Below are 20,241 nucleotides of genomic sequence, written 5' to 3'. Positions count from 1 at the left end.
TGATGGCGTGTGTTTGGCCGTGAAGCTTGTCGCTGTCTCTTATACACATCTTGTATGTATGTATATATGTATATATATGTAGTATGCATGTATGTGTATATGTGTGTATATATGCATGATATATGTATGTATATGTATATATATGTGTATATGTGTGTGTGTATATGTGTATGTATGTATATATATGTATATATGTATGTATATATATATATATAATAAACAATAATAATATATGCCTTTGAAATAACCATGACAAATATAACAACAATAATAATGATAAATATAATCATAATAATAATGATAATTGCAATAATAAAATAAAATTAAATCAATTTAATGAAAATAGCGATTGTTGTTGTTATTGTTGTTATAACTCTTTGTCTCTTGAGTAGTTTCTCCTTGTTAAATGTTGTTTAATTTTATTTTTTATGGGTTTTGATGTACTTTGTTAAATTTTTATGTGATTTTAATGTGATTTTAATGTAATTTTAATGGGTGCGAGCTTTTGTAATTTCTTCGTTTTCTTTTTAATGGAGACAATAAATTTTATCTTGTATCTTGTATCTTGTATCTTGTATTTAGTGAAGCCAGTCGACCAAATGCCAAAACAAAAACAGAATATTCTAAAGCATAGTGAATAATAGTGAATACTGCTTCATCTTTAACTGTAATTTTAAAAAGACCTTCGCAAGAAGTGAAAATCAAATTCCTTTTTAAATTAAGAACATGATCCAATAATAATTTTTGTTATAATGTTAATCAGGTAAGATACTATGCCTACTGGTAAAGAATATGGTAAAAAAACAGATTATACAATTAAAAAAGAAAAAAAATATATTAAAATGTTGTGATGGATGTAGTCTGTAGACATTCCTTATTCGTCACATATTGACTTATTTTAGTGATTAACACGGTCACTTTATAATATATTTTATTCATTATATTTAGTGAACATACACGCATTTATATGAGCCGCACTCAATGAAGTGGTACATTGTACTACATACTGAATACTCTGCAGCTCCTTTCACTGTACTGTACTAATGTAATTTGAATAATGAATTCTCACATACATGTTGCTTTAGCACAACATTACTGTAGACTCCTGTTATTGCAAACATTGTTTTTTTATGATATTTTAATAGACATAAAGAGGAACTCAAAATATGCCAATAATGGTAAGACATTATGTGCTACGATATGTAGCAAAGACAAGCCAAACCAGTCACAAATATAAATTTTTAGTTATTAATAATAATAATAATAATAATGCATTTATAATGCGCCATATATCTAGGTAAACCTATTCCGAGGCGCACACAAATATACTAAACATGAAAAATAAAAAAACAACATTATAAATATTATAATACAGGGTTATAATACAGGGTTAAATAGTAAAATGAGAGCTACAAAATGGTAAAAGAATCATCATGAATCTGACATTTCCTTATGAAGATACAAGCATTGTTTAAAAACACAGAACAGTACAGTTAATCTTGCCTAAGTCGACTGTGCCTAAGTCGAATAATTTCTAAGTCGATCTTATCTTGCATGCCAAATTGTTGTGTTTTCCATTAACAATCTATAAGTCAAATTTTATCTAAGTCGAAAAATATTTCAATGGCATTTTGGATTCGACTGGAAGTTAAACTGTATTTGAGAAATCAGCCTTCAAAGTTTAAGATTTGCGAGTTCTATGGTTGGAGTAAATAACACAATAATAATATATGATATACATAACATATATAAGCACTGTCATTATTATTATTATAGCAGTGATGTCGATAATGTTATAATAATAGTAGGAACAACAACATTAACAATAACAATAACAATAATACTACAGCTGAACTTGCCTACAGTAAGTCGAATCCAAAATGCCATTGAAATATTGTTCGACTTAAAGATAAATTTCAACTTACAGATTTTTAATTAATGGACAACACAACAATTTGGCATGTAAAATATGACTGACTTAGAAATTATTCGACTTAGGCAAGTTTAACTGTAATAATAATAATAATAATAACAATATTACCACCACCACTGTCCTTGAGAGTTCTATGGTTTGATTAAATAATAACAAAATTAATAATATATGATATACATACAGTATATAAGTACCAATGAACAAAAATATACAGCAAAAGTAATCAAATCGAATAGTAACAGCAAAATATAATTCATAACAAAAGCAGGGATAAAATATTGAGTAATACAAATATTTTGTTATACAATAAAAAAGCAACAGCAATAATAATAATATTAATAATATAGATAATAATAATAGTAATAATAATAATAATAATAATAATAATAATAATAATAATAATAATAATAATAATAATAATAATTAACTAACACAATAATATATGATATACATAACAAGTACCAATGAACAAAAATATACAGCAACAGTAATAACAGGAATCAAATACCAACAGCCAAATATAATTTCATAACAAAAGCTGGGATAAAATATTCAGTAATTGTAAGAAGTTGTTAGTACTCAGAATATTATTATAACAATAAAAAAACAAAAAAGCAACAGCAATTATAAAAATTATAACAATAGTATGATAATAATATAGTAATAATAATAATACCAATAATGATGGCAGTGATGTTGATAATGTTATAATAATACTAGCAGCAACAACAATAACAATAATAACAATAATAATAATAATAATAATAATAATAATAATAATAATAATAATAAATGAAGAAGTATATATTAGCACGTAAACAAGTAAGTAGCCATAAAAACCACACTGTATCATACTGTATAGCGCCAAAGAAGGTTTAAAAACTTTGTACTGTATGACAAACTTTTCAAGCAGATAGGCCTACAGTATGGTACACATTTGTCAACAGTGTGAAAAGACTACAATGATACCAACATACCGTAGTTCCTCAAGTATAAGCCCACTTCAGGCAAAACTCCTTACATTACACCAAATTTTACATACAAGCCTTTTTCAGGCAAAAGCCCGGGGTATGATTGAATTCAGTAACTCAGCTGACTATTGCCATTGGCTGTGTGCCTTTAAAAATGATTGGAAATGCTGTCAGTTTGAAAAATTATCGTCAATTTACTTGTGAAAAGGGGATTCACAAAGTATAAGCCCCCTAAAAATCAGTGTTCAAGGGGGTAAGCTTTTACTAAAGGAACTATGGTATTTCTAAAGAAACAGTGAAATGGCTACAATACTTTAAACATATTTTATATCACTTTGATAAAGCTACCAAATTTCTTTTCGTATTTTTCAAGTACAGTAATTAATAACAACCAATATTAAATATTAAGCAGTACAGTACAAACATAACATTTTATAATACACCTAAATAAATCCATTCAGAAATGAACTGTGTTCAAATTTTTTTTCATAAAATATCAAATGACAAGGATATATGTTAGGTATGTTATAAAACAAATTATAAATGATTTTTATTCCCACAATGGAAAGAATATTTTCATTCGTCAAAAGACTGACTGCTATTCAACTCAGCTCTGTCTCATTGAATGGAACAGTCTTTCAACGAATGAAAATATTCTTCCGATTGCACTCATAAACTTTCATTATTTGTATACTGTACCATTCCATACACTTTGATCTTGAAGGAACAAAACATATTTCTTTGGTCTTTCACTTTCACTTTTTTGTAATTCAATTTGTTTCTTGTTGGAAGTTAATAAATATTTTTATGGCTGTATTTTATTTGTTGTTGTTTGTCCAAATAAAGCCCTGTGCAGACTACCACATTAAAAAAAAAACCAAAAAAAAAACTAATTTTTTATGCCCATACAGTTGTGATGTGCCTATATAGAGTAATGATATATCTGGTACTGCTTGTAAATTTCTTTCCACAATGTTCACATTCAAAGCGAGTCCTGTATGTACTGTATACTAATATGCTTTCTGAAATTTCCTGCTGGAGTTCAATTTATTTTCACAATGTTCACACTTGTCTCTCCTGTATTTATTTAATGGCTTTTAAAATGATTCTTGTCTGTAAATTTCGTTCCACAAAGTTTACATTCATATGATCTCTCTCCTGCGTGTCCTTAAATGTCGTTGGAAACTGCCTTTGTCACTAAATTTCCTTCCACAATGTTCACATTGATATCGTCACTCTCCTGTATGTATCCTCATATGCCTTCTGATATTTCCACTAAATTCCTTTAAACAATGTTCACATTCATAAGCTGTATGTATCCTTAAATTATTTTTTTTTCAAACTGATATTAAAAGAAAACTTCTTTCCACAGTGTTCACATTCATTATGGTCTCTCCCCTGTATGTATCCTCATATGCATACGTAAACTGCCTTTGTCACTGAATTTCCTTCCACAGTGTTTACATTCAAATGATTTCTCTCTTCTACATGTATGCAACCTGAAATGCCTTGTCAAACTACTTTTGGTATTTAAATTTCATTCTACATTCTAAATCTTTTCATTTAAATGGTGTGTCTTTGCTATGCATCCTCATCAAATGTTGTTTTGAATTACTTTTGTCATTAACTATTTTTCCATAATGTTCACATTCGAATGGCTTAGCTCCTGTGTGCATCCTCAAATGTCTTTTCAAGTGGCTACTTCTATTGAATTTCTTTCCACAATGTTCACATTCAAATGGTCTCTCTCCTGTATGTGTCCTCAAATGTTGTTTTAAATTGCTATTTATTTTGAATTTTTTTCCACAGTGTTCACATTTGTATGGTCTCTCTCCTGTATGTATCCTTAAATGTCTTTTCAAATGAACAACTGATTTGAATTCCTTTCCACAATGTTCACATTCATATGGAGTCTTTCGTGTATGTATCCTTGCATCTGTTTTCAAAAAGGTGCAATGTTTAAACTTTCCCATACAATGTTCACATTCAAATGATTTCTCTCTTGTATGCACCCTCAAATGCCTTGTCAAACTGCTTTTGGTTTTAGATTTCATTATGTTACATTCAAATGGTGTGTCTTCACTGTGCATCCTCATCAAATGCTGTTTTAAATTACCTTCATCATTAACTCTTTTCCCACAATGTTGACATTCAAATGGCTTAGCTCCTGTGTGTATCTTCAAATGCCTTGTCACATGGTTACTTCTAGTGAATTTCTTTCCACAATGTTGACATTCATATGGTCTCTGTCCTGTGTGTGTCCTCAGATGTTGTTTTAAATGGCTTCGAAATTTGTATTTTTTTCCACAATGTTCACATTCATAAGGAGTCCTTTCTCCTGCGTGTGTCTTCATATGTTGTTTTAAATGGTTACTTCTATTGAATTTCCTTCCACAATGTACACATTCATGTGTAGTCATTCCTGTATGTGCCCTCAAATGTTGTTTTAAATTACTAATAGTTTTGAATTTCTTTTCACAATGTTCACATTCATAAGAAATCTCTCCTTTATGTGTCTTCAGATGTCTTTTCAAATGGCTACTTCTATTGAATTTTTTTCCACAATGTTCACATTTATATGGTCTTTCTCCTGTGTGTATCATTAAATGTTTTTTCAAGTTGCCACCTGATTTGAATTTCTTTCCACAATGTTCACATTCATATGGAGTCTCTCGTGTATGTATCCTTGCATGGGTTTTCAAAGTGCTGCAATGTTTAAACTTCCTCCTACAATGTTCACATTCAAATGATTTCTCTCTTGTATGCATCCTCAAATGCTTTGTCAAACTGCTTTTACTTTTAAATTTCATTCTACATCTTTTACATTCAAATGGTGTGTCTTCGCTATGCATCCTCATCAAATGCTGTTTTAAATTACTTTTGACATTAACTCTTATCCCACAATGTTCACATTCAAATGGCTTAGCTCCTGTGTGTATCCTCAAATGCCTTGTCACATGGCTCCTTCTATTGAATTTCTTTCTACAATGTTCACATTCATATGGTCTCTGTGCTGTATGTATTCTTAAATGTCTTTTCAAATGACTAGCTGATTTGAATTTCTTTCCACAATGTTTACATTTATAAGGAGTCTCTGGTGTATGTGTATCTTTGCTATGTACCCTAATCAAATGCTGTTTTAAATTACTTTCATCATTAGCTCTTATCCCACAATGTTGACATTTGAATAGCTTAGCTCCTGTGTGTATCTTCAAATGCCTTTTCACATGGTTACTTCTAGTAAATTTCTTTCCACAATGTTCACATTCATATGGTCTCTGTCCTGTATGTGTCCTCAAATGTTGTTTTAAATGGCTTTTAAATTTGTATTTCTTTCCACAATATTCACAATCATATGCAGTCACTCCTGTATGTATCCTTGCATGCGTTTTAAAATCGGTACATTTCAATCCACGCTGTTCACATTCATATGACATTTCTTCATTACGTATTTTAATGTTTTCCTCCAATTTGACTTTTGTATTAAGTCTCATATGTGCCCTCAATGAAATTAAATCAAAATTCTTTCCACAACATGTGCATGTATATTCTATGTCTATCTTATTATTTTCCAAATGTTCCTTTAAGCTGTCAAACTCATATTCTTGCTTTCCAATACTTCTATTCTCATATTCGTTGTCATTCACTTCTTTCAGTGGAACACATGATCCTCCAGAATTTGGTTTTGTTGATGGAGAAATTAATAAATTATTTGAACATTTTTGATAGCTGTGAAAAACACTGCTATGGCCTGAAATAAAAAGGTAAGTATTTTAGCAGGAATTAGTGAATTTCCAAAAACCACCACCTACTAAAAAAAAAATACACTCGGCCAACCAGAAATGCCTTTTATTGTATTAGTTGTATACCTGCCAATTCATTACTACTTCTGGTTAAACACACTGGGGAACAATTTACTTTATAGTTGACAAAAAAAAATACATGTCAAGCTTTGTTGTTGAAATGGAAATATTATGCAAATAGTCAATGGTTCTTTAGCATCACATGTTTAAATATAAAGATACATTAAAAATATTCACAATCATTTTGCCAAAAACTGATATATTTAAAATGCTGTACACACTGTAATTGCACTAATTTGAATATTTATCATACAGCTATTGTTATCTGCCTACAAATTATGGGAAACATATTTTTCAGGGGCAGATCCAGAAATGTCCAAAAGGGGGCCGGAAGTGGGGCCAAAAGTTGGGCCGATTGAGACAACACTGTCGTAGGGGGTCCGGGGCATGCCCCTCTCGAAATTTTTGTGTTCTAGACGCCCGAACATAACATTTGAGGCATTCTGGGCTATCATTTTTTTCTTTTTCTCTCTTTTTTTTCTTTTTTTTTATCTCCCAAAATCCGCCCCTGTTTTTTTAATGATCCTCATATCTGCACCCTACTTTGGATCGTTAATAAAATTTAAACACTTCTTCATTAAAACATTCATTCATTCAACTATTCTGCAAAGCGTCATTTTCATCCATTGATCCACTTTTTAGATATTTAGTTCTGGAACCTAATGGCCCTGAAATGCACACCCAAATGTGGATAGAAAGTTTAATTCAGATCAGTTAATTAGTTTTTGAAATATCTGATCTGGGACGTTTTCCTTTGAATGGTCCTCATATCCACACCCTACTCCGGATGGTCACCAAAATTTACACATTTCTTCATCAAAACATGATAAAATATTCTGGGTAGTGTCATTTAGATCTATAGATTATTTTTAGAGATATTTAGGTCTTGGGCCTTAGCATTTTAAATGACCCTTTAAATTCACACCTGAATTTGGATCATCTCCAACACTTGATTACAGTGTTTCCTTGTAACTAGGTTAAAATTTCACAAAACTTTCATTCAGATAAAGTTGACACATTTTGAAATATCTGGTGTAGAGTTTTTGCTCTTAAATCCGTTCAATTGGTCCTGACATCCACACTCTACTCCGGACTTCCACCAAAATTTAATCATTTCTTCATTGGGTCATACCTAATACTACCTGTTATTTGATGTATATCTGTGCAGACGTTTTTGAGATAATTTGAAAAAAAAAACACACACAAAACACGAAAATGTGACACACACACACACACACACACAAACTTACAGTTCACAACTGAAAACACATATCTGCAGGCGGAGATAAATGATGATAATAATAATAATAAATAAAAACAATTTAACAATATTATTTTATATTATTATTATTGTTATTATTATAGTTATTTTATTATTATTATCATTATTATTATTATTATTAACAATAATAATAATAATAACAATAATAATTAGGGATTTAAACCACGCCTCTTGTCACTACACATCAGCATTTTCGTTATGTACAAAGCCATTAGTATAGAAACAATGGTAGAACTAACCAGGTTCTTCTTTAACTTTCTGTCCCAACATAGCTGCAACTTCTTCAGACTAAGTTCTGAAAACAAAGAATTACTGTATACAGAAAAAGAAATGAAAAAGACAAATACTATTGTTAGTTCTCATTGGTGAATCAAGGGGGTGGCGAAAGGGGCACTTTCTATTTGATATTATTTTTTGGAGGTAGAATAAAATAAGGTCTGTTAAGATTTTATCCTTCTTAATACTAAACTTTAAATGTATATTTTCCGGGATACTGTAGGTTAGTTAAGAGAACAGCTTTCCTCTGTCAGCTGAACTGACCTACACGGTTTAGCACACACGCAGTGGCTACCACTAGTTTAGCCAACTGTGCTAAGCTGCTCTTAAATTATCTGCCTATCCAAATTAATCTAGGAGGCGAGTTATGTCATGGGTGCACTTTTGCATACACTCAATCTCTTTTCAAATATAGGTGTATATGGTGTGATGCTTAATGTTGAATTGTAAAAGTAATATAATGGCTAATAAATGAGACTCGCATACATCAACGCTGTTAATGACTCTCCGTCCTTTTATTTCTTCTCCTCCCATGTGCTCTCCCTACATCCCATAATAATGAAACCGTTACCAGGAACTTTCTGCCCCAATTAACAAATTACACAGCACTACATCTGGGTGCACGGTTGAAAAAAGTTTTTCTCACGCAATCTAATTCCGATGCGAAAGGTCTGCAATTTTGAATTTCAAGATGGCTGATATGCCATGTAAAATATGGTCATGTCATACGTCATTAGAAAGGTAATTAACACTGATCACTTTTCTCCATTACACCTACAGTATACCTAAAAATTCATAGTTTCGGAGTTGCATGACCAAAGGTAAAAAATCATCAAATACAGTACGATTTTATTAGGTAGGTCTATCGTTGGAAAGCTCTTCTGGAGCCGAACAGAGTTTTACAATACCAGAATTTGCGCCAGGATTTCCGCGATGCAGCTAAAACTAGGACGGCTGCCACACAATGACTATCAAACTAATCAACGAAAAGAGCTCATTTTAATAGCAGGCGAAATTTTAGAGATTCTGTACACGCAGTGAACATTAAGCAGCCGCCCATTGTTCAAAAACATATTTCTTCATAATTCATAATAGACTATCATTCACTTAATTAATTTTCTAATTGCGACGGCAAGACGTGTATTCTCTAACCATTGTTGATAGACAGTCCAGGGCTACTGTATAATTAGAGCGCGTGATGTGTGCATTCAAGGGACACCATTGAGATACACCTCTCCTAATTTTACTTAATTAACAATAGCTCGGCAACCTAACGCTGCTGTTAATTTATGCAAACTAGAGTGGTGCGAGTTGTGTTGTATAGCAAGTACGGTTAGGTTGGTCACAGGACAGACTCAGACTGTGGCATATGTTAGCCAATGCAGAATGGTACTGATGTTTTGTGGTATGCAACCTGGTAGACAGTAACATTGTTCCTTAGTAGATAGGTGTACTCTTCATCGTGGTTTTACGAGTATGTTAACATGCCGAGGTGTTTATCTGTCACCTACATAATTGTATATATTATTTTGAACCCGTGAGTAGACTTTTTAATTCATGAAATATTGTATTAATTAAATGTGGAGTAGGTTTAAACTGTATGTATTTATTCAGTGTTTGATGTGCAAATAATTAGCATGGAAACTAAAGGAGAGAATGTTATTTTGCTTTATTTTATGACATACCATTTAATAACTTGTGTTACAGTTCTAATGTGATCGCTTAGAGGTCACTGAGTGAGCAAGTTATCGTATCGTAGTCTCGTCCTTAATATTCTCATGGACTTTTGGCACTAGATAACTAATGGATAATGTACCGTGGTTGAGAATAGAAGTCCGTCCAGCGATCATAAAGGCTCAACAGTGAAGTTCAACAATGTATCTTTTCTGGAATAATTATTAATGTATATCCATGTATTGATACTGCCCATGTATGGTAGCATTATTCGAATGCTGAATGGAATGTATATTCAATTGATACTGCTCATGTATGAATGGAATGTATATTCAATTGATACTGCTCATGTATGGTATTATTCAATTGCTAAATGGGATAATTAATATAATTTATGTATTGATAATGATATGCAAATATAATAAATATCGATATAATTCCATTCAAAAATATATTATTAATGTTAAACTACTGTATTTCATTGACTAAATTGATACGGTGTCCAAAATATTCTACTTTGTTTCTATTCTCCTACCAATGAGTGGTGGCACCAGAAATTTGCTGACGAGAGGTCCGACGTCGGGGTCTGAACCAAAGGGCCGACGAATTAAGACTCGGTCGACGACCTGGATTAATTAAAAATTCATTTGATAAGGTTCATGGGGATAGTTTTTATGGCTTAGTATGGTCCAAAATGTGATTTCAGACCACAATATTAGGGATTGGCAATCAAAACATCGTTCAACGTATTATATCTGGATAGGCAAATTATATATTTTTTAATTTTAGATCCACCGACCAAGTCGTTCTTTGGACGACGCAGGGTCCAGGGCCTGGCCGACAGGGTGGCAAATACCCAACCTGCCCACCCCCCTCGGCGCCACTGCTGTTACCAACGTCTACGCCTAGTACTAGTACTAGTAGTAATAGTATGGTATGGCCTAGCCTAGCCTGGCCTGCCGAGGCCAGGCGGTAGGCCTTGGGTGGGCATAATCTTTGTTTGTTAAGTCACCTATAGAAAGCAAGTACTGCCACCACTACGACCAGTCAACCTTTATACCATTGTTGACAATGACCTATACATAATTCTGCCAATTTACTTACCTACGCAAGTTTAGACCGTTTTTTTTTTTGTTTTTTTTCTTTTCTTTTTGTAAGATAGCACTCCCGGTTGTTCGAAACCACCGCCTGCTGATCAGAAAACAACATTGGAACATGCCATCGCCATGTGATACGTGACTGCTGCAGACTCCGTGAAACACCTTGGCCACCGGTACCTCTTTGCTATGCTTGGTACACAAAGATCTTATAAGATCTTTGTTGGTACAGTATTATGATTATGGGGGCGTTAGACATTTGGGGCAGGCGATTTTATTTTTCGTAGGTAAGTTTGGTAAAATAGACCCATATACGCTACTTTCAAAGAATATTGCTACTTTCAAGCCTCTGAGCCCATGGTCAGTATATGGACGTATATTTCCAACTTTCTTCTTGCATTTGTCTATAGCCTAGTCCTACTCATTTTCCGACAATTTGCTCCTTTAACACTCACCTGAGTTTTCAAGAAAACCAGCAATATCTTGCCATGCTGCTAATCTCAATCGGCCAATGGCCAACAAGCTAACCTCACCACTAATTTCATCTGCTATTCTGCTGTTATGTATATTGTACTAACATTCTTGTCATGAATCAAGCCATGCTCTCTGGACGATTATCTTTTCCGCCGCACCACTCTTCGTAACTTGCGGTTTCCTGATGTCCTTATATAATCGCTTTTCATTCAAATGTGCCTCTTGAATTCATAAGAACCCCTCGATGTATAATATACTTTTTATCTTCAAGTGATTTTAATATAGGCCTACAAGTTTTTATTGATTTTGAATTCTCGAAATTTCAATTCTGCCATTTTACAACGCAAGTGTGTCAGAACCCACTTTACCTATTATTATTTCCCTGTATATAGAACAACAACATATACAGTATACAGTTTAAAATAATTTACCATGGCTCTTTGTTTGTAGGCCTATACTGTATTCAGGCGTTTTAAATCATGAAGGGGCAGATCCAGGATTTGAAAGAGGGGGTTCAAAGCATTTCCAAAAATACCCAAAATGAAAGGGGGTGGGGTCCTCCCCATGGAAAATTTCCCCCTTGGATCCGCCATTGTATGACTTAGGTGACCTAGGGTTTTAAAATAACCGTATATACTCGCGTATAATAGGACCTGTCTTAAAATAGCAAATTACGATCGAAAAAAGGGGGTCGTCTTATACGCACGACAATCATATTTTAGATTTTTATAATCACGTTCGTCTTATGTGCGGATCGTCCGTAACACGCGAACTTACTACTGTAGTGAAGCAACTAAATGTGGTATAAATTAAAGCAACTTTAAATACGGGAAAATACGATTTTGATGGGTGAAGATTTAAAAACTCATAAAATGTTATTATTTGGAAGATTACCCTTGCATTTGGCTACATTTATCCAGCTAGATGCAGTATCAGGACCACACAAAATTAGGAATTCCGACCATGAAACAGGGAGTCGTCTTATACGCCAGACATACAAATCAACCAAAAATCTTCTAAAACTCGGGGTTCGTCTTAACGGGTTACCTTATAGGACATACGCGAGTATATACGGTATACTACTTATTACGTAACCCCTGCGGAAGTTCGGGTTCCAGTCACAAAATCAACGGTTGGTTGTAACAATAAACTCGCAAGACTGTGGTTGCCAGGGTTGTTTGGGTAAAGGAGAAATTTTCTCTGTGAAATTGATTCTCAAACGAGATAATGAAAGCTCTCTAATGACTCAAGCTACCTGTATGACCGTTTTTATATTTTTGATAAAACCAATTTCTTCTAATTTTAAATATATTTTCCCCTGAATTTGTGATAATTACAAGTGCTAAATGCGTGACACATTTATGATCTCGATCATGTGCTTCTGCAAAATGTGCGTTTCATCCAAAATCACTTTAAAACGCGGGACTGTCCCGCACGATGCGTGACGGTTGGTAATGGCATAGATAACTGCCGGGCCCTAGGTAAAATTGGTAAAACATGGCCGGCGGAACCGGGCCCCCCACTTTTTTTTTCAAAAAATAATGTCTGGAGATTTTTGTGTGACCGGAAAAAAAAAATTCTAGACCTACCTTTTCAGGACCCGTGAGCTGATTTTTTTTTTTTTTTTACAATCAGAAAATTTTACAATCAGAAAATTAGAATTTTGAAGAACATAAAAGTTATTAAAACACACTTCAAATGTCGGGAAAGCTCATTCCCGCTATCTACGAATTAAAATTTTCCCGGGGGAGAACCCCCGGATCACCCTTTCTTTTTGGGATTTATCGATTCATGGAAAAAAAGAATACGCATGCAACAACTCATTTATTTATGTAGGCCTATGTATACACACATAAAATAAAAAATGAGAAAAATTTACCTGACCATTTTCAAGAGGGGAAAACCTTGAATTTTGAAGAACTTAAAAGACATTTCAGAAGTCAGGGAAGGTCATTTCCCGCATTCTAGAAATCGAAATTTTCCCGGGGGAACCCGGACCCCTTTTTTCTTTGGGGTTCATTGGTTCTATTGAATCATTTTCAAGAGGGGAAAACCCCGATTTTTGAAGAAATTAGGAGTAATTAAAAGACACCTCAGAAGTCGGGAAAGCTCATTTCCCGCTTCTAGGAATCAAAATTTTCCTAGGGGGAGAACCCCGACCCCCTTTCTTTTTGGGATTTTGGGAAAAAATTACCTGACCGTTTTCAAGAGAGGAAACTTTGAATTTTGAAGAACTTAGATTAAAATCGCTATAAGATACTTCAGAAGTCGGGAAAGCTCATTTCCCACCATTTAGAAATTAACATTTTCCCGGGAAAAACCCGAACCTCCCTTTTCTCTTTGGGTTCATTGCTTCATTATAATAATTTTCAAGAGGGGAAAACCTTGAATATTGTAGAACTTAAAAGTAGTTAAAAGACACATCAGAAGTCGGGAAAGTTCATTTCCCGCCTTCTAGGAATCAAAATTTTCCCTGTGGAGAACCCTGGACCCCCTTTTTTTTTTGTATTTATGGGTTCATGAAAAAAAACTCGTATGCAAATACTTAATTTTTTTAATGTATACACACATAAGGCCTGTCTACTGTAAGGACTTAAAAGCAATTAAAAGACACCTCAGAAGTCGGGAAAACTCATTTCCCGCCTTCTAAGAACCAAAATTTTCCCGGGGGAGAACCCCCCACCCACCTTTCTTTTTTGGATTTGTGGATTCATGGAAAAAAATCGTATGCAACTACTAAATTTTGTTTTATGTAGGCCTATGTATACACACATAAGGCCTATCTAATATAATAACAATACGATAAATTTACCTGACCATTTTCAAGAGGGGAAAACCTTGAATTCTAAAGAACTTAAAAGTAATTAAAAGACACCTCAGAAGTCGGGAAAACTCATTTCCCGCCTTCTAAGAATCAAAATTTTCCTGGGGGAGAACCCCAGGACCCACCTTTCTTTTTGGGATTTATGGATTCATGGAAAAAAAATCGTACGCAACTACTCATTTTTTTGTATGTATATGTATACACACATAAGGCCTATCTACTGTAATAACAATGGAATAAATTTACCTGACCGTTTGCAAGAGGGGAAAACCTTGAATTTTAAAGAACTTAAAAGTAATTAAAAGACACCTCAGAAGTCGGGAAAACTCATTTCCCGCCTTCTAAGAATCAAAATTTTCCTGGGGGAGAACCCCCGGACCCCCCTTTCTTTCTGAGATTTATGGATTCATGGAAAAAACCGTATGTAACTACTCATTTTTTTGTATGTGTGTATACACACATAAGGCCTATCTACTGTAATAACAATGCATGCGATAAATTTACCTGACTGTTTTCAAAAGGAGAAAACCTTGAATTTTAAAGAACTTAAAAGTAATTAAAAGACACCTCAGAAGTCGGGAAAACTAATTTCCCGCCTTCTAGGAATCAAAATATTCAGGGGAGAGAACCCCCGGACCCCCCTTTCTTTTTGGGATTTATGGATTAATAGGAAAAAAATCGTATGCAACTACTCAATTTTTTTAAATGTATGTATCACATAAGGCGTATCTACTGTAATAACAGGGATAAATTTACCTGACTGTTTTCAAGAGGGGAAAACCTTGAATTTTGAAGAAATTAAAAGTAACTAAAAGACACCTCAGAAGTCGAGAAAGCTCATTTCCCGCCATCTAGGATTCAAAATTTCCCGCCATCTAGGATTCAAAATTTTTCCGGGGGTGAACCCCGGACCCCGCTCCATATGGGAACGTTTTTGCCACTTTTTATCATTTGCTAGTTCAGCTATCATGAAAGCAGCGAACTGAGGTCAAATCAACCCTGCTGTAGAAGCAGTTTGGATTCATTTTCATTATGGGGTTAAATACCAACAAAACTCAATCTGCACAGTCAATATTCTTTAGTTAAAACTTGTATTTGAACACATATTTAACAGTACACATAGTACAATGTAAAGTGAACAAATCCTGAGATCTTTCTTCCCCTAGTCCACACTTTCGTGTTGGCGGGATTGGCTTAGCACTACGGTACACCCCTACGGAAATCTTCAAACGGTCCAGACTATAAATTTCATTTTTTGCAGAAATATAGCTTAATTGCTGCAAGTATCTTGTCTTGGGACATTTGTTTTTAATAAAGGTAATAAAAGCACACAAAAAATCCAACTGATAACTAAATTAGGCCAAGATACACGAAGAAAGAAGTCAAACACTGCGAACACAAGTCAAGCAAACAGAAGTATGACGTCATACCAGTGATTTGGACTATCACGCTTGACAGATTTTTTGACTCATGAGAGGCAATCGTGGATTGGATGGATTTTATATTTTCTTATTTTCTGATAAAACTACCCAACCAATCATACTAAGTTTTATATCAGCTTCAAGCTTATTATATTCTCTCCACGAATCCACTTGGGCCAATTCGAACAAACAAATAGTCTGTGAGTGAAGGAGTAAGAAACGACAAAACTGTAGGGATTTTTTTTCATTTTTTCTTCACGAATTGGTAGATTAATATTTTTTACAACACAATCTGCTTGGTCCATTACAAGAAAATCCTAGATTTTGTACCAAAAACGTACTTTTGTGAAAAAAATCCAGTTTTCTCCAATGGTTAAGGCGACCTTGGAGAGCAAATGATACAACGTTTCCATATGCTTTTCTTTGGAGCTTATCGATTCATTGAAAAAAGAATACGTATGCAACAACTAATTTTTTTTATGTATGTATACACGCATAACAGGCCTATTTACTGTAATAAGAATGAGAAAGTTTACCTGACCGTTTTCAAGAGGGGAAAACCTTGAATTTTGAAGAACAAAGTCATTAGAAACCTAGCTGAAAAGTCGAGAAAGGTCATTTCCCGCCATCTACAAATCAAAATTTTTCTGGGAGAGGACCCCCGGATCCCCTTTCCTTTTTGGGAAAAATGTTGACCCCATCCCCTAGGTTTTTCCAGATCTGCATGATCCATATTCCCATTCATCTTATAAGTGGGCTCCCAACTTTGAAAAACGTTCCGCCGGCCCTCTAAAAATGCACCTGATCGGACCTAGATTAGTGGGGTCTACTCAGGCGAAACTCTTAATGCTCATACATTCTGAGATATTTTAAAACAGATACGGCATTTCAGAAATATCTAAACAATATTTTGTTTTAAAAATTCAAGAATATTGAGAACAAACTATGGTCAAGTTATATATATGTTATCGTTTAGGGCCTATTAGACATTTCACGAATCTATGATATATTATAATATTGACAACATCAATAGAACATGTATAGGTGGAATTTTGTCCAACCCGTCGTGAAATATAGGCCTACTCAGGTGCGTGTGAAAACACTTGCAAAAATAGTACTCGCTACTTACTTGGGCTCGAATTCAACCCTGGCCTACAGGTGCAAGCTCGGTGGTCTAGAGGTGTGATGCCAGGATAGTGATCTGGAGAACTGGAGACTTAGTGGGTTCGAGTCCCGCTGGAGAACAACTTTCACACGCACTGAGTATTCAGTAAATTTTCACGACAAGTTGGGCAAAATTACACATAGAGTTTAGCCCCAACCCCTAATTGATTCTCCTGACGCAAATCCAGGTATTGTTTATTCCATCACGATAATAACAATTACCATTCAAAAATAGAACAGTCATCTCGACCTACTTGCAGTGAAGTGAATCTAAAATGTATTCATGAATTTATGATGATCTGAAGTGTTTAAAATCGTACACAATAGTAGTTGAAACAACTTTAAAATACCACAAATACAAATGTGCGTTACGATATTGTATTGCTTTAGAAATGTGATTTAAAAAAAAGTATATTAGTGCATCACGCAATGAGTATTAAATACATAGGCCTATTCACGACAGGTTGGGAAAAATACACTGATAGGCCCCCTAATTGATTCTCCTGACGCAAATCCAGGTATTGTCTATTCCATCGCGATAATAACAATTACCATTCAATAATACAACAGTCATCGACTTGCTTGCAGTGAAGTGAATCTAAAATGTATTCGTGAAGTTATGATGATCTGAAGTGTTTAAAAACGTACACAATAATAGTTGAACCAACTTTAAAATACCACAAACATAAATGTGCGTGACGATATTGTATTGCTTTAGAAATGTGATTTCAAAAAGCACATTAGTGCATCGTATGTAAGGGCTTGTTTTGTTGGGTTTTTTTTTTACTTGCAGCGTGTGGGAAATTGGTAATAGGTAAATTGTAATGAATAATCAATATTATAGCCTCTGAAACCTAATATTATTGAAGGGTCCTTTAAAAGTTTAAACAGGATTTTTTAAAGTTATATTTTTAGATCATTAGAACGAGCCCACAATACTGCACTGCCCATACCAACGCCACTGGAACTGAGAGTATTATTAGTGGTGGTTACATAACGTTTACTCTGCATATATCATGCGCTATAGAAGTGGAAGACCATCTGTATTGGGAATGTACCTCTCTCTGGTAAATCAGGTTAAAAGTGTAAGCTATAGGATAGCGTGAATTTAAACATTTTCCTAATGGTAATGTTCAAAATAAGTGTCAAGGAAAGTAAGTATGATTGTTGGAAAAACATTTTATTTTGATTTCTCACCCTGACCTTCGTCTGGGCCGCGAAGTGGCCGAAGGTCTGGATCCGCATCTAGTTAGCATGAATTTTGTAAGCCAGGACCCAGTAGTATTTTGTTAGACGTTTCTTCACAGAGGGGGTTCCGGATCCCCCCGGATCCGCCACTGAATGTTATTTCCTTGACGATTTCCTTATATTTTATTGTATTTGTTTCTAACTGCATTTCATTTTTTTTATGTTTTATATACCCGCCAAGTATCTACCCGGAAATTGAATAAAATAAATAAAAATAAAATATATATTGTATTTATATTGTTTTTGGAGGCAACCGTGTGGAATAGTTTCCTCACGATTATTTATTATACAGTACTTACTACTACTCTATAGTGTAGCAAATATCAATTCAAAGGTTTTGTTTTAAAAGTCGTTGCAAATACCACTAGCCAATAGCTGGCCGTAACAGTGTATGGTTCGTAGGCGGGAAGTGTGCTTAGGTCCGACCAATCAAAGTGAAGGCCATTGCTTAAGGCAGATTGGAAGCTAATAGTGAGAATGTCCAAAAAAAACAGGTTTGCGAGATAGGCTTGCCCAAAGCAATTTTATAGCATTTTCTGGATATTTTGGGTATGCTGAATCCAAAAATGCAAAGTTCCATTTTTTCCGAGATTGTCTTGGCGGCCATTTTGGAATTTCAAAATGGCCGCCATTTATACAGTAAAAGTAACCATAACTGCGCTATTAGAGTAGGTATCGACATGATTTTGGTACCAAACCCTATGTTCTCAATGTTAAGCTGTCCAATGGTGATATTCTCACAAACCATAAATGGCAGCCATCTTGAATTTCAAAATGGCTGCCAGTTTAAAAGTAAAATAGCAATAACTGTGCTATTAGAGCAGGTATCAACTTGATTTTGGTAGCAAACCATAGGTTTTCGATGTCAACCTGTCCAATGGTCATATTCTCACGAATCATAAATGGCGGCCATCTTGAATTCCAAAATGGCTGCCATTTTCACAGTAATAAAGAACAAAACTGTGCCATTAGAGCAGGTCAACACGATTTAGGTAGCCAAACCCTGTGTTTTCAATGTCAAGCTGCCGAATGGTGATATACACGTGGATCAAGAATTATTATTATTATTATTATTATTATTATTATTATTATTATCAAGAATGGTGGCCATTTTGAATTTCTAAATGGCCGACAAATTTCTAACACAAACTGCTTAGTTTTTTTGCGAAGTAATTAATTGCAAAACCCAAGTTTTAATTGCAAACCTATCAACAAATTAACCTGTCTAATGGTTATATTCCAATTGGAATCATACATTCTTGGACCATGAAGACAGAAAGACAACACATGTTAAGTACCAAAGATAAATCCAAAAGGGGCTTTGTCATGATTCTGTATGTCAGTGGTCTATCGGAAAAGATCAGATCGAATGAGCACACACAACTTTAATACATGATTCAGACATCAAATAAGTTGAGAGAACTAGTGCATCCGAAAAACAAGATATCATAAGCAAACACTCACATTAGAGTTATTATGTGGTCATTGCGACCAATAGTAAAAGGTTTGACCGCTTAGTTGAACATGAAATTAGGTTGAAAAATATATATAAAGGGGTAGGAACTAGAGCCAACACGGGTTCTTCTTAATGAGACATGCACAAATCAGCAATCACTGGACATGGTCACACACAACCACATCCCAGGTTGGAAATACTACAAGTTACAGGGGGAACTGATGTCGGCAGGATCTAAATGGTTCAGAAGTAAAGACAATAATATTAACAGAGACGAGGGAGTACACCAATTGTCCCATGTGTAGGAACAATTTTTGTCGACCCACAACAAGACCCAGAGACTCCTGCTTACATCAGACCAGAAGAGGTTTGCCGACACAATACCACCAGTCGGCAAGCTGGAGATAGATATGCAGATTTCTACACGTTAGTTTGAGAATGGTAACTGAGTGACCAAAACTGTCATACATGTTTTTTTAAGTCTAAAATATCTAAGAAATTTAACTTAAAATTTAATTTAAATATCGATAATTGTCTTAAATGTGTTAAACCTACTGC

The 20,241-nt window shown here is 34.3% G+C and overlaps 1 protein-coding gene across 2 annotated transcripts; it reads right to left on the bottom strand.

Annotated features, from left to right (window-relative positions):
• Positions 1-4,233: 4,233 nt before the first annotated feature.
• On the bottom strand, positions 4,234-11,303 carry LOC117125101 (zinc finger protein 708-like). 2 transcript variants are annotated; one of them, XM_033271490.1, is made up of 3 exons: positions 11,104-11,303; positions 8,289-8,361; positions 4,234-6,655 (listed from the first exon to the last, which is right to left on the bottom strand). In XM_033271490.1, exons 2-3 carry the CDS (start codon positions 8,317-8,319, stop codon positions 4,464-4,466), a joined length of 2,223 nt encoding a protein of 740 aa, XP_033127381.1. In that variant the 5' UTR covers positions 8,320-8,361; positions 11,104-11,303; the 3' UTR covers positions 4,234-4,463. The 2 variants fall into 2 exon arrangements, with proteins under 2 accessions (XP_033127381.1, XP_033127382.1); XM_033271491.1 differs by having other exon boundaries at positions 8,289-8,344.
• Between the last annotated feature and the right edge of the window lie 8,938 nt (positions 11,304-20,241).

Source organism: Anneissia japonica, unplaced genomic scaffold (genome assembly GCF_011630105.1).
Source record: "Anneissia japonica isolate Jap-2015-1 unplaced genomic scaffold, ASM1163010v1 scaffold9_len2422644_cov172, whole genome shotgun sequence".
In the NCBI taxonomy this organism is placed as follows: domain Eukaryota; kingdom Metazoa; phylum Echinodermata; class Crinoidea; order Comatulida; family Comatulidae; genus Anneissia; species Anneissia japonica.
Note: the sequence above shows the minus strand (reverse complement) of the source record. Positions and strands in the feature narration are given on the sequence as shown.

Excerpts from the sequence above, each read along its gene's own strand:
- LOC117125101 (XM_033271490.1), bottom strand. The coding sequence starts at position 8,319 with ATGTTGGGACAGAAAGTTAAAGAAGAACCTG. Across the intron at positions 6,656-8,288 it reads GAAAGTTAAAGAAGAACCTG|GCCATAGCAGTGTTTTTCAC; the intron begins GTTAGTTCTACC and ends TTTTTATTTCAG.